General features: G+C 32.5%; 1 protein-coding gene across 1 annotated transcript; it reads right to left on the bottom strand.

Moving 5' to 3' along the window:
* Nucleotides 1–9,625: 9,625 nt before the first annotated feature.
* On the bottom strand, nt 9,626–15,567 carry LOC132716419 (chorion transcription factor Cf2-like). The gene is made up of 2 exons (XM_060699692.1): nt 15,194–15,567; nt 9,626–11,349 (listed from the first exon to the last, which is right to left on the bottom strand). Exons 1-2 carry the CDS (start codon nt 15,291–15,293, stop codon nt 10,226–10,228), a joined length of 1,224 nt encoding a protein of 407 aa, XP_060555675.1. The 5' UTR covers nt 15,294–15,567; the 3' UTR covers nt 9,626–10,225.
* Nucleotides 15,568–16,334: the final 767 nt, after the last annotated feature.

The raw sequence follows: 16,334 nt of genomic DNA on the forward strand, positions 1-16,334 counted from the left end.
TACGGAGAAAAGTACGCAAATATTTCAAGCCATATTCTTTTTTTTGTAAGGCAAATGGTGTTAAATGGCCAAAATTCATACTTAGATACTTAAATTTAGAAGGAGCTATACAGATACGGAGAATGCCGAAAGTGGCCGACTTTATACGAGCTACTGGTTGATGAAGCATTTTTAGTTCTTTACCAATTTGACAGAGTATTTACTGCAGGTATCTTGTTCTTATGTACATATGACAATCATCAATGTATTGTTGTACCTGTATGTAATTACTCTGTTCAGTAAACGCTCACAGACAAGTGAAGGTAACAGGTTTGTGCTTCAACCTGCTGGCGCCAAACCAATTCACTGTCACGTGGAACCATAACAACGCAATGTCGTCTGCTGCGAAATGAATTATGATATTGTGTGTAGAAGAACGATAACAAAAAGTTCCCAATTATCATTTAACTGCTACTTAACGGATAAACAACGAGTCAAGTTAAAAGTAGACAATTGTGGTTTTTTTAAAGAAATTATTTTGAAATGTAAATAAAATGTCCAGAAAATGCTCTTATCTTCTCTGCTTTGTATACATGTTTCTTTATGATAATAATTATTATTATGTAACAGTTATAATATTATAACTAGATGTACGTATTTCTTCATTGCTATAATACGCATGTACAGTAAAATATTATAAAAAATAAATATCGCATGTATATTTGTTTAAAAGACAAACTAGGTATAACATGTACATTATTATCTTATGGAAATGCCAATTTATGCCTCGGTCAATTGGTACAAACTTAGTAATATACGATCCAAGCCTGATCAATGGAAAAAATTTCTTTTGGTGGTCATCAATTCACCTTGTTTGAAATATGTCAAACGAATTGATTCAAAGGCAAGAACATTTCACAAGAATGGTGTATTATTGTTTTTAGATGGTTATAGCTCACTCCATCCTCTTTATAACCCACTCTAACAACACATGTCGCCTCGGCGAGCCCGTCTTTTTACTTACTAGAACATAAAATAAAATCGAGTGGTTCGACTTTGTTCTGAGTGACATAAATTTAAAATAAAAATCGAGTGTATCCTGTAGTAAATAAAAGAAGAAACTTATTTAGCAGGAAATAAATAAAATAAAGACTTATTACAAACAGTGAAAGGTGCGTTGTCTTTTGATTCTCGCGATCAAAACAACAAACAAGATCGTAATTTGAAGTGGAAAATGAACAATTCTTTTCCAGAACAAGTTACAAATTACTAATCAAACACCTTTATTGAATATAATCTGGCTATGAAAAACAACTTAATATTTCGTTTAATTAGATTTCTGACTACGTTTTAAATGATACACGCTTTGTCGTCTGCAAACCTCTCCATCTTCAATCACAAGAATTTCGTTGTTTGTTACAGACAAATAGGTAAATTCTAGTGTTTGTTGTATGATTTACCACGAACTATTTTTTTGTTGTATTTAGAATGAAAGCGGTGTAATACACGTGTATAAATTTGCGAAACAGTTGCTTCGCCACGCTCAATAACAAAACAGAGCTGAAGTAACAGTTGTGGCCAATTTGTAATACACTGAAACATTTGATGAATGGAATACAACAGTAAAAGCAATGTAAACATCTTCATATTTTTTCAGAGTAGTTTTTGTCTTAAACTTTTGTCTGCGCTCAAGCATGCTTCCTGAAATTATGAAGGGGAAAGTTTGAAAAAAATGGGCACTAGTCTCACTCCGGCAATTGAAATTTAACACCGTTTTTTGCACTCGTTTTCTAGATGCATAATTAAAACGATTCTAAAGGTTTCAAATAAAAAAAGCTTACCGCCATAATTGTTTGTGCATTTTTCTTGCACAAAAGAAAGAATTGTAATCTAGTATTTCAAATAATAAAATAGTAATTTCATACATCGTTTAAAGGCACATTATGCCTCAGAAGTGCTTTTATTTTTATTTCTGAAAAGCTTTTTAATTTTGGTGTACATTTATAGTATCAAAACAATTACTCATTACGCAAATTACCTGAACCATCTTTTTCATCTGTTGCTTTTTGGCAATAAGTTCAGTTATAGTGAATTAGTATTTTGTATGGAAGTCAAAATACTACTTTGTTTACAATCTGCTACTTTTATGGCAAATTGTTTAACATTTATCGCTACTTTCTTCAGGTTAAAAAGCATCTTACATTCTCTAGAACCGATATTTAAACATGATTATAAAATTCATGTTTGCCCTTTCTAAAGTAGTAAATATTTATTTGTTTCTGAGGCATAATATGCCTTTAAATGTCATTATATATCGCTCATTTCGAATTTATCTTATCTATCTTGGTCTCTGTCTTTTTCATCTAATTAATATTCATGTACTTTGATTAAAAATTTAAACAAATATTTTGAAACTGAAAAAAAGAAGAAAAAAAAAGAAAACAGAATTTTGATGGTAAATTGTAATCCTTGATATTCGATGTTATGTTGGTAAATTGGTTTATTTTTATTCAATTCGTTCATCTTGCTTTTGCCGCTGACATCATTTCCGTCTACCCCCAAGTCAACTTTCCGAAAAGAGATTTGAACTAAGCCATCAACTTCTGGCAAAATTGTTAAATTCCCTTGATACAAAGTGTATCAAACTCGCATTACTATTTGTCGGACTCGCTATCATTCCATTTATTGTCCTTGTACCATATGACTTTAATTAATTGTGATGACTGTTTTATCATGCAGAAAGTGACTCGGTTTTGTGATTTAATTTGCCCATGTTAATAAAAAATGATTATGGTTGATTGTCTACAATGCACTTTCGTTTTCAAGACATGTGATATTTTGGTAAAGACTTAAGAAACTGAAAGCATGCACCATCCAGAGTGGGTGGGGGATTAGGCTGTCTGAGAATTGGATATCAAAATATGTATTTTAGTGGAAAAAAAATTTACGACCCCCTCCGCATCTCAAATATGCAAACAAAACATGCACATGGTCTGTTTACAAATGGAATAGTAAAAGTGGCGGCATGGCCGAGTGGTTAACGCGTCAGACTAGTAATCTCATGATCGCTAGCCGCATGGGTTTCAAACCCCGTCAGGGGCAAGTTGTTGTTTCCTTGAGCAAGAAACTTTACACTGATTGCTCAGTATTGGTTGGTTCCAGGAACTGATTCGAAAGTGTGTCTAAAAGCTTAAGCTTCCTACACAATCGAACTAAAATAAATTATGTATAAACCAAATGGAAAAGTCTGTGCTGCTGGACCTAAGTTCGACGGAAACCCCAAGTGCAGCAAGCCTAAAGAACGTCAACGTCATACCCGACAAAATGAATGTATAAATAATATTATTGTATTTACTTTTTGACACTGATTTTTCTACAAGAAGCTGTCGATACAAATCTTGCTTGATCAAATTTTAATTTTAGGTACAATGATTTAGCTATATTAAATAAAACATTTGCATTCCCTTTTCACCGAATTGGGTCATAGTTTCATAGTCTTTCACTGTACTTTCGCAAAATATAGTATTTACGTAAACACACTATAATGGTTGCCAGGTAAAACTATGCTGTTTTTTTTAAATTTATTTTGGAAAACAATTGATAAAAATATTGAATAAACCACCTACCTTGATTTTTTTCTACAATTTTACGCACATAGTAGTATCACTATGATTTGAAGCGAAGTAACGATAGTTGAGTAGATGTAGAAAAAATAAAGACTTGAATCAAATTAGTTTCGCCTGATTTATTTTATTGATTTTGGATGATTATATACAACAAAATCATTTCATCATACGACAAATTATACATTTTTCTATTAAATTAGTTTTGCACAGAATGAGGAAAAATATGACTCTAAAATTATAATAATAATACTAAAAGTCACGTGACGAATGTGTACTGACGAACAACGCAATTAGGACATTGATTTGTTTTGCAATTGTTCAAAAGCTTAAAACCCCCTCCCTCCTTTAGTTTGTGACACAAGCATATACTGCAAGTTACATGCCTGATGTCCCTACTTTTCAGATTAAACTGATGTACTGTACTGTATATAAAATAACAGTAAGATTCTCACTTTCTCTCATGGCCGTGTTACTTATAATGACATGACCGCGTTACTTATCATGAAATGACCGTATTACTTATAATGGCATGACCGTGTTACCTATAATGACATGACCGTGTTACTTATAATGACATGACCGTGTTACTTATCATGAAATGACCGTATTACTTATAATGACATGACCGTGTTACTTATAATGGCATGACCGTGTTACTTATAATGACATGACCGTGTTACTTATCATGAAATGACCGTATTACTTATAATGGCATGACCGTGCTACTTATAATGACATGACCGTGTTACTTATACTGACATGACCGTGTTACTTATCATGAAATGACCGTATTACTTATAACGGCATGACCGTGTTACTTATCATGAAATGACCGTATAACTTATAATGTCATAACCGTGTTACTTATAATGACATGACCGTGTAACTTATAAGGACATGACCATGTTACTTATAATGACATGGCTTTGTTACTAATAATGGCATGACCGTGTTACTTATAATGACAGGACCGTGTTACTTATCATGAAATGACCGTATACCTTATAATGACATAACGGTGTTACTTATAATGACATGACCTTGTTTCTTATAGTGATACTTATAATGCCATGACTGTGTTACTTATAATGGCATGACCGTGTTACTTGTAATGCCATGACCATGTTACTTATAATGCCATGACCGTATGACTACTAATAGCATGCCCGTGTTACTTATAATTACATGACCGTGTTACTTATAATGGCATGACCGTGTTACTTATAATGACATGACCGTGTTAATTTTAATGGTATGACCGTGTTACTTATAATGACATGACCGTGTACCTTATAATTACATGACCGTATTACTTATAATGGCATGACCGTGTTAATTATAATGGCATGGCCGTGTTACTTATTATGACATGACCGTGTTAGTTAAAATGACATGACCGTGTTACTTATAATGACATGACCGTGTTACTTATTATATTATAATATTTAACACGGTCATATCATTATAAGTAACAAAGTCATGTCATTATCAGTTATAATGACATGACCGTGTTACTTATAATGACATGACCGTCTTACTTATAATGGCATGCCCGTGTTACTTATAATGGCATGACCGTGTTACTTATTATTACATGACATTGTTGCTTATAATGGCATGACCGTATTGTGTATAATGACATGATAGTGTTACTTATAATGAATGACCGTATTGCTTATAATGACATGAGCGTGTTGTTTATAATGACATGACAGTGTTACTTATAATGACATGTCCGTGTTACTTATAATGGCATGACCGTGTTACTTATGATGACATGACCGTGTTACTTATAATGGCATGACCGTGTTACTTAAAATGACATGACCGTGTTACTTATAATGGCATGATCGTGTTACTTATAATGACATGACCATGTTAGTTTTAAAGGCGTGACCGTGTTACTTTTAATGATATGACCGGGTAACATATAATGACGTGACCGTGTGACTTATAACGACGTGACCGTGTTTCTTACAGTGATACTTAAAATGACATGACCGTATTGCTTATAATGGCATGACCGTGTTACTTATAATTGCATGACCGTGTTACTTATAATGAGATGACCATGTTACTTATAAAGGCATGACCGTGTTTCTTTTAAAGATATGACCGTGTTACATATAATGACGTGACCGTGTTACTTATAACGACATGATCGTGTTTCTTATAATGGCATGACCATTTTACTTATAATGACATGACCGTGTTTCTTACAGTGAGACTTATAAAGACATGACCATATTGCTTATAATTGCATGAGCTTGTTACTTATAATAGCATGACCGTGTTACTTATAATAGCATGACCGTGTTACTTTTAATGACATGACCGTGTTTCTTATAATACCATGACCGTGTTACTTATAATAGCATGATCGTGTTACTTATAATGACATGACCGTGTTACTTTTAATAGCATGACCGTGTTACTAATAATGGCATAACCATGCTACTTATAACGACATGATCGTGTTACTTATAATTGCTTGAATGTGTTACTAATAATGACATGATTGTGTTACTTATAATTGCGTGACCATGTTACTTATAATGACATGACCGTGTTACTTATAACGACATGATTGTGTTACTTATAATTGTGTAACCATGTTACTTATAATGACATGACCGTGTTACTTATAACGACATGATTGTGTTACTTATAATGGCATGACCATTTTACTTATAATGACATGACCGTGTTTCTTATAATAGCATGGCCGTGTTACTTATAATAGCATGACCGTGTTACTTATAATGACATGACCGTTTTACTTTTAATATCACGACCGTGTTACTTATAATAGCATGACCGTGTTACTTTTAACAGCATGACCGTGTTACTTATAATGGCATGACCGTGCATCTTATAACGACATGATCGTGTTACTTATAATTACTTGACTATGTTACTTATAATGACATGACCGTGTTACTTATAATTGCGTGACCATGTTACTTATAATGACATGACCGTGTTACTTATAACGACATGATTGTGTTACTTATAATTGCGTGACCATGTTACTTATAATGACATGACCGTGTTACTTATAACGACATGACCGAGTTACTTTTAATGGCATGACCATGTTACTTATAATGACATGACCGTGTTTCTTATAACGACATGACCGAGTTACTTATAATTGCATGACCATGCTTCTTATAATGACATGACCGTGTTACTTATAACGACATGACCGAGTTACTTTTAATGGCATGACCATGTTACTTATAATGGCATGACCATGTTACTTATAATGACATGACCATGTTACTTATAATGACATGACCATGTTACTTATAATAGCATGCCTGTGCTACTAAAATTTGATATATTACGTCTTATTTATTCTGAGACGAATTCTCAGACGACACTTAGTCATACATGAAACTTTTTTTATTTATTTCTTTTATTATTTATTGGTTTGTTGTTTCTTTTTGGGACATTGTTATCTTTGATGAAATATTTGGAAAAACTTGATGGTGTAGGGAAAAAGGAAAATTATATTTTATAACGACATACATAAACAGAGACTGTAAGATTGACCGAAAACTAATTGGGACGACTGCCATTATAAGGTAACTAATACAGTCAAACTTGTGTTAAAGATCCCTGGATAAGATCATTTTGTGAATAAAAAACATTTATAGAAAACCACTCATTTAAAAGGAGCAGAGTAACCCCCAAATAAAGACAATTAGTCTATAAAGGCCATGTGAGGTCTCTCTTATAGGTGGCCTGTGTTCACATGTTAGACTGTACGTAAAACTTTGCTGTGTAAGTATTTTAGAATTTATGTACTTACTTTTAGCATAAAACAAATTTTGAAAATTTTTTAATGTTACAATTTTCATAGATATTTTTGCAAATATAATTTTTTGAAGATTTTTTTTTTGAATGAAATTTATCAACAAAAATTCGCTTGCGTCAAATTTTAAAACGTTTGTTTACGAAGTTTTAAGATACTGTTTTTGTCTTTTTTTTTAAGTTTTTGTTTTTTTTATTTCAATCCTTAATAGCGTTATTATCTCAGACATCATTTTAATAAACACAACGTTTCAAGTCACTTCAATTTTTAAAATCCTTACTCCGTATTTAAAACACATCAAAAGTATAACGGCAAGTTTGCTACAGATTCACTTTTCTCCTTCGGCGACAGGTGCTCTAGCTATTTCGGAACACTCGGATTTCATTAGCACCCTCAAGTGCCCGTGCACATGCCTCACTTTACCATCTGAGAGCCTCTTATATTGCTGCGCACTTTTGTGATTATTAATACAAATGGGTATCATTGAAACGAGTGGCCATGTTCTGTCGATCGTTTGATGTTGAAGTTCGTATACACCTAAAATTCCTGATTACTACGGCAAGAGGATGGTTTTGAACTTTTTACACACATTGCGCAAGAGAAAATAGTCCTCATTGTAATAAACAAATGGAGTGTTAGTTTGATTGAATTACGGAATAAGCAGGTTCGATTTTAATGTTAATTATATCCCGGGAAATATGCGAATAGAATAAAGATACAATTTACATTTAATATGCTATACAAGAAAATTACATTAATTGAGGTACGGGTGATTTATGCAAATGAAAGCTTTTATTCGAGCGTTCAAGGAAACTGAGCGAGATTTCAACAAAGTACTTCAATTCGAAGTAGTGTACTTATATTTATAGCCAAAGGGTTAAGGTGTTTTTGTGCCTATACCAGTATAAAGACGTTAATACCACTTATGTCACGTGACTCTTAAAATTATATTAACGTTATATCTTTTTCGTATTTACACTTAAAGAGTAATTGAATATTCCTTTGACAGTGGGATTTGCGGCCTTGTGGGATGTCTCTATTACAAAATAACAAACTAATTACATATATATGTATAATCTTTTTTTTTTGCGGGTCACCAATGATATTATATGAATGACTTTCATTTAGAAAGAGGCAGGTCAAGCGTGATAAATGATTCGTACGCATACTCACATTACGGCAATGTGCTTTACGGCAATAAATGAACCATGATACCCGTAAAGCTTCCTTTTTAAACATGATTCGCTTTTACATTCGGCATAAGCTCGTGAAATTCCGACATATTTCGTAACTTTCCGTCTCCAGCCCATTATGGATTGCATACCTTAACTAAATTTATTATACAACATTTTGCAATAAAAAAAAATGAATAATACGTAATACCAAAGCCAGTAACATTATTTAACGCTGAGAAATGGTCACGTGTGTGGTGATCAATTCCACTCTTGTTGCGTTACAACGGTGATCTCCCTTCTTCACTATTTTTCATGACAAATTGTAGATATTTATGAAAAAGCATATAGTATTATGAATTTTACCGGTTTGACCGGTTTTACCAATTCCCATTTTCTTTGTCTTACATAACTTTTTTTCGAAAGATGCAAAATAAATAAATTTCGGGAGTGTGAGCATGTCCCTTTAAAGGTCACTTGCTCAACCAACATCCTTTCAGAGTAAGATTATGCCAATCCTATCTGTCCTTCCATTAAAATCTAATGACGTTTCATCAAGCATAAAATAAAACCAGTTCACCCCTACAATTTTTATAAGCCACTCGTCAACTAAGGCCCTGGTTCAATGTCATGGGTGCAATATATAAATATATGTTGTGTTAAAGGTACATTCCAATCTTTTTTTTCTCTTTTTTTAGGGCTGTAACGTATCTTAAGTTAATTTTTTCCCGCCCAAATTTATTGATAAAAAAGACGGGAATGTTTCTTTTTGTTAACGTTAAAAAAATCTTCAAATTCACATCATTTAAAAATTGATATTCCAGTACATTTTATAAAACAAATTATCTCCCTTTAAAATAAATATGTATTCAACTTTTCATGCGTCTGTGTGTTAAATGAAAAAAAAAATGATTTGAGATTGTTAGAAATTATTCTATGCTAATTTTGAAAAAGGAAAAAGAAAAAAAGTGGGAATGTTCCTTTAACCATTTCTAATTATATGCAACAAAACAACCCGACGAGTATAATATAAATTATATTTATTCATTTTATTACGTATAGCTCCTCACAATAGTTTGGCACGTCAGGTGCATAAATAATAAAAATAAAACATAAATAAATACAGACATTTGTTGTTTTTGCATAAATATTTCAATACAGTATCATAAAACATATATTATAATGATCAAAATTCAAATTAAATCAACAGATGAGATTTGAAATTGTGAAATCAATTGGACCCTTAGAAATGTTAAACAAGTTAGTTAATGAACAAAAATAAGTTTTTAGTACATCTTAAGAATAAGGTGTATGTTTAGTCTTCTGCATATTGAACGTACAACATAATGTTAGCAAAATGTTAGAAAAATCAAGAACTGAAATAAATAAATTAGCACATATCTTAAAGTAAGATGGTAAAATAAACAAGTCTCCTCATAAACTTTTTTCACTTCATTATATGAGTAAATAATCAACAAATTGTAAAAGAATAACTTATTTTCAATGTAAGATAATATTTAGCGCAAGTCCCCTTTCTATTGTTCCATTCTACACAAAATGTGCTGACGTACGTATAAACGTATACTACGTCACAACTCTGGCTTTAACGCTTTTAACATGTGCGTTTATCATCGTCTTAAACCTAGACAACTCCCTTCTTCGTGTTTGAGTAATAACGACATCCTCGAGAAGGTCTTTGTGCAGTTTTTGCAGCCGTACTTTTTAATATCTGAATGCGTCTGCAGATGCGCGCGCAGGTTTGATCTATCAGCAAAAGCTCGTCCACAATGTATACATTTGAACGGTTTTTCACCAGTATGCGTCCTTACGTGTCCTTGTAGTAACCATGGTCGTGAAAAAGCCTTCCCACACAATTTGCATTTACAGGGAAGCGTGTGGGTTCGAATATGCATTTTCAGAGCGCCGAGAGAACCGTACGATTTTTCGCAGTATTTGCAGTTGAATTCTTTTTTCACGTGACTTACACAGTGAAATTGTTTGTGTTTTGAAAGGCCTCCAAAAGTTGAATAACTTTTCTTACAGGCATCACATTGATAACGTGGCGGCGGAGGAATTCGCGATTCTTTCAGAGGAAGTGACGTCATTGGATTAGCAGACGACTTCAACCAGGCCATCCACGCGGCGGGATTCTGAGCAAGAGGATTATGTGGTGCATTCATACTCGCATTTAATTCATATGACATTAATTTTGCCTGGTGTTCCCTGAGCATTTGTAAGTGATACTGGTTTTGCTGTTGGGCCAAAAATGGTGCAGTTGTTGCTTGCATTGCTGCTAAACGCTGCTGTTGTTGCAAATGTTGCTGATGAGCTAATCTCTGTGCATGAAGGTATTGAAGCTGTTCAACAGAAACTTGGACCTGTGACATGACACCGCCTGGTATAGACGGCATACCTTGTGGTGGTGAGCATGTTGTCCCACTAGGTGACGTCTGATAACACCGTCTGTCGCAGTGCGCCAACATTCCAAGGGGAGACAACTGGGAAGAACATGAACTTGAAACGATTGGAGAGAAAGCGCTTGATGTTTGTTGGTCCTTTTTGTCAGAGTTGTCGCACAGACTGTCTAAAATCTGTCCGATTGGGTCCCGTTTCCGTTTCGCAGATGTCATACCCACATTGGTCCTTTTCGGTGTGTCGTTAATCTGAGATTTTCGTTTCGACTCCAAGATCGGTTCTGGAGATATTGGCGGAGTTGGTAAATCCGGTACACCTTGATTACCATCTTTTACATCTGAAACAGAAGAATGAATAATTAGATGTTATACAAAAATGACATTTATTGTAAGACAATTTTTCTACGAAATGATAAGCTTACAAAGGTATACTTTAGCTGACAATTTTCTCATCTGCAATAATGTATGCTAATTTATTTGTTGATACAGACCTCTGTTGAGATAATGCATTGTGGGAGATTGATATCTGCTTATTTACATGATAGATTATAAGCACGTGGTACTAGCAGAAACAATACTAATGATACATATAATTACACGCAGCGGGATTCTAATAGAAGTCTGTCTTCTCGTACAAGGTCAATGTAACCACTTTGAGCATGCGCAGCACGCGCTCTTAATTAGCATTTAAAGAATATTGATGGACATTGGTATGGTAAGGAATAAGGTCCGTATCGGAAAACAATGTGATAAGTAAACACCGTAACGGTATCTCGCGGGGTGACGGTACTAAATTTTCTTTTGAAGTTTTGTCTTGGTGTTCGTACACGAACTTATTATATAACTGAAATGATAAATGATCGATGTCTGTTTTAAACATTTTACAAGGTGAATGATCTTAAATCTTTATTGAACCACCTTTTCGGGCCATTAAATTTCCAAAATAAAAGCTATCAATACAGTAATAGGTACTGGTCTGCTTCGGTCTTAATTTGTGTGATTTCAAAAATAGCAATAATAGATATCAAAATATGCAAAAACAGTCCTTTTTGTGTTAGTCACGCAGAAGAAAAATGGTGATAAATACTGAAAAATCAGTCATTAATCGCGCATATTGTGTAAATTATTACTTGTATTTTGAATCTTAAACTCTTTGACATCTTTCTCAAGTTTTATTTTCTTGAAATATTTTCGCATGCAGCTTTAAGAAAAAGAGGAGCATTATTTCGCACTATTAACTAAACATAATTTTATTTTAAAGCCAAAGAAATTTCTAAAAATGTCTGATACTAGTCAACAAAGGACACTGGGAAATGAATTGTAAACGGAACCCTCTTGTAGTTTTAATTTCTTAAGTCTATGGTAAAACTTTATACCGTTAAATAAAAAATATAGTACATATAAAAGTTCTTTCTCTGCCATTTGTTTTAGCGAATGTAGCCAATGGGGTTGCGTACAATTTGTTTTTTCTACAAGTGTTTCCCATTGACAGCGTCGCAATGGTTTCGGAAAAAAACTTCATTCACAAATTTCAAATGGCGTTCATTCTCATATTAAGTGGTTACAATCCATAAAACAGTTGTATAACACCGCGGAGAGCTCCGTATCTTAAGTTAAATCTTAATATTAAAGTATGAAAACCTGTCGTATTTTAATAGCTGTAAAACAGCTCCACTCTCCCTGCCATGTTTTCCCCTTTACTGACAGAGAAAAAAAATAAAGTCTAAGTTTTAATTAGTGCTTCGTTATCAGATGATAATAATGAGTTATCATAAGTGTATTGAGGAAATTGAATTTGTTTTTTTCTTCAAGGACTAGGTACAAACAAAGTTTAATTCACATAACTTTGTTTTAAGGCGTTGTAAGGTGATTGCACCTTCCTCTGGGAAAATGTTCCGTTAAAGAAATTAAAAGCAAATTCAATTGAAACAAGTCACTAAAAAGGGCAAGCATTTTTTTGCGAATTATTATAAAGTTCTGCTTAAAAAAGTAAAGGAGGTGTAAAATTGTTTGTAATTAAATTAATATGATATATAGATTGAAGTGTTTCTGCATATCATATTTTATATATCATATTAAATTGTTTTTTTTACCATATTATAATTAACCATTGAGATTTTGATTTTTTCTTCCATTTTCTAAACAATTTTACATTTTTATATTAGAAAAAAAGTTGACCTCTGGACTGTTAGAAATTAAATTTAGTTTTATGCACAACATCTCTTTTTAAAAGTCAATCTTGTTTGATTCCATTCTAAAATATTGCAGAGGCAAGTTTAAATTTTTATCATCTTTATCTTTCATTCTTAACATTTATCAATTCAAAATAATAATTTTTCGCTTTAAATTAATCAGTTTTATACATGAAAATTCAGTAACTCTGTTATTTTACGAAAATTCTCACCAATTCCAAGGACGATAAGATAATCATAAACAAATATTTGATATCAAACGTAAAATAATTAACATTTATCTAAAATGTCAATCTAGGTTTCGGATAAGTTGAAAGCGTTCCCTCAATTTGACATTTATGAGAAAGTAAACACTTTTTTATTCTTATTAATTTTCTCTAATATATATAAATCATAAAATTATAGCGGTTTATATTTTATATGGCCGTGTCCACCTCTCTTGCTGGGTAAATCATAAATTATTTTTATAGAAAATTTCAAAATATGTTATTGACTGGACAGCTAACAGTGCAGACCATGATCAGCCGTGCTGACTGAACTTGGTCTGCACTGGCTGCATTGGTTAGAATCAGTTGCCCGACGCCCCCCCCCCCCCCGGCAGGTTAGGGGTTTAGGATACACATCTTATATCCACTTCGTGTCAAAGATTTAAGATAAGGTCGAATGAAATTTCGCGTGCCTTTTTATAACTTTAAAACTGACAAGTTTACCGGAGAGTTATAAATTTAAAAAGAGCTTTTCGGGTAAAGAAAAGTTTTGGCATCTTTCCGGATAATTTAATAAATATCGGAGATCGTATAAACCGAAAGGTAGAAAAGTTTGAAAACGGTTCCGATTTGAATTTTGTGACAAAGTACCTAAGAGGCGGAACTTGTGTTTAATTTAGTGTTTTAGAAATCTAAAAAGATACGTTAGTATAGATTTGATAGATATACATCAGCAAATGGTAGAAATTTTTATTATCAGAATTTTTTTTTAGTAATAAATAAAATGGGGAGCTAGATATCTTTGCACTTACTTTAGATATACATGTGTTTGAAAATAAAGGAATGTGTAAAAAGCACAACAATGTATCTCAAAGATTAACAATACATGTAGTATGAAAGGACTACTTAACTTGGCATCTTGTCACAATGTCGATAATTGTAAATATTTGATGTTTCATTTTGACGAAAGTTCTCGATAAAAATTAGTCAATAATATAAGAAGACAATTTGAAATCAACTCACTTTTTAATACGCATTTTTACTTGCCATAGGAAAGAGTCCTATCATCAAGTATTGTATATATATCCAGGATTAAAACGACTTTGAATTGTTAATAGATTGCGAACAATTAAAACGTCTCTCAATATATGTAACTCTGATACCAGGCTGCTGTTCATTATTTGATAATCTTTATATGTAATATCTTTTTTCTTCAGATTATGTGTTTGTAATAGTGACACTTCCATATTTTAAACCGTTACGAATGCTTTATGTTTTTTTTAAGACTGGGCCCAATACTAGACCATTTTTAAGAATACTACTTAGTTTGACTTTGATTATTTAAGGTACTATCTTTATTAAATAGCATATATCTTTACACAAGAGTTTTTTCTAATACATATATACTGTAATGCTATAAATAAACATTCATTGGCATATCTATACAAATATTTTTATACTTCAGTAATTTGTATAATCTAGATTTTTTATTTCATAATTTCCAAAACGTTTCCGAAATATCATTTTCATGTATGATTAGAATTGAGTTTTAAAATGAATGACAAATTACAATTTCAACTTCATCATTTTGTTATTCATGCTTTATAAATGTTAGCAGCAAACTCAAACTTTTCCTCAGTTTTTTTTTTGCATTTAGTAAAATCCCTTGTTTGACACAAGCCTTTTCTTACACCATTTTCATATTTGCATTCTTAAATTCTTTAATTGGTGATTAATATTTTTCATTGAGACTTTATTAATAAGAATACAAAGACAATGCTCACCAAATACTGCGGTGTTCTTATCCTCTTTTAAAACCACTGTCTTTTTTGGTGGCGGGTCACGCGTCAAAATGTCATTTATTGAAAACTTTTGTGGTTTCATTTTGGCGAATATCCTGAAAATATTCTGTATAAAATCCCTTTTTCACTAACTCGTTACTTTTTACATCGATTAATGTTGTTCGTCAAACCAATTTCTTATATTAATACGTTTTTAGCACACGCTCCTTTTATATATGCATTGGTTTCAATGACAATGTTATTATCAGTAAGTATATGTTAATTTATAGACAAAACATTCCCAACTTGTCAGCAAGAGATAATCTGATAAGATATAATAAGTTCATTACTTTATAGAGGTCCTAGAATGTTATCTTAGAACTTCCAGGGGTGTTAATTGACTGCCTAATTTTCTGTGACGTTTTCGCTTTCCCCAGCCAATACGCGTTAGAGATTAACTCTTAGCCCCCCCTCTCGCGTGCAGTGTTGCTGCCGGGAAATTTCTGTGCCCGGAAATTGGGTTTTTCCGACCTTAAGCCCAAGGGGAATCCCAAAGTCGGAAAGCTTTCAATCATTAAAATCATGTAAATATTTTAAAAAAATTTCTTACGCTCCCGAGCATAACACAAATTACAAGATCACCTTGTGGTATTGACGGTAATATATAGTCTATTTTCACAGCAGATATCAATGCTGAAAATGTTTTCATGGGTAATTTGTATAAACCGACACTGACAAAAATTAATGTGAATTCTTCAAAAATATTTGCAGACGACATATCTTATTATTGTAAGGGATAGCGTTTGTTCTAACATAGCATGAAATACTGATTTTTTTCGGGTCTCAAATTTCGAACAATTTTTAACTGACATTCAATTTGCTGTAGAAATTTAAGAATTATCAAGTTTTACCACATTTTTAAACTTTTCTGTTTCAATTCCTTCTTTTTTCAAGTTTGATCAGGGTTGTAGATGTGACGAAAAATGTACATCTTCATCCATTATCTATAACACTTCTTAATCATGATTTATAAAAGCGTGCAAATTAAACACTTTTATTGCCAGTTGATTTGATAAAAACAGCACTATGTCTACTTAATGTTCAACCTTTTATATAATTTAATCTCTAATTGACTATTATTTAT

This window comes from Ruditapes philippinarum, unplaced genomic scaffold, assembly GCF_026571515.1.
Source record: "Ruditapes philippinarum isolate M1 unplaced genomic scaffold, ASM2657151v2 ctg4437_1_1_1_1, whole genome shotgun sequence".
Lineage (NCBI taxonomy): Eukaryota > Metazoa > Mollusca > Bivalvia > Venerida > Veneridae > Ruditapes > Ruditapes philippinarum.

Excerpts from the sequence above, each read along its gene's own strand:
- LOC132716419 (XM_060699692.1), bottom strand. The coding sequence starts at position 15,293 with ATGAAACCACAAAAGTTTTCAATAAATGACATTTTGACGCGTGACCCG. Across the intron at positions 11,350-15,193 it reads TAAGAACACCGCAGTATTTG|ATGTAAAAGATGGTAATCAA; the intron begins GTGAGCATTGTC and ends CTTCTGTTTCAG.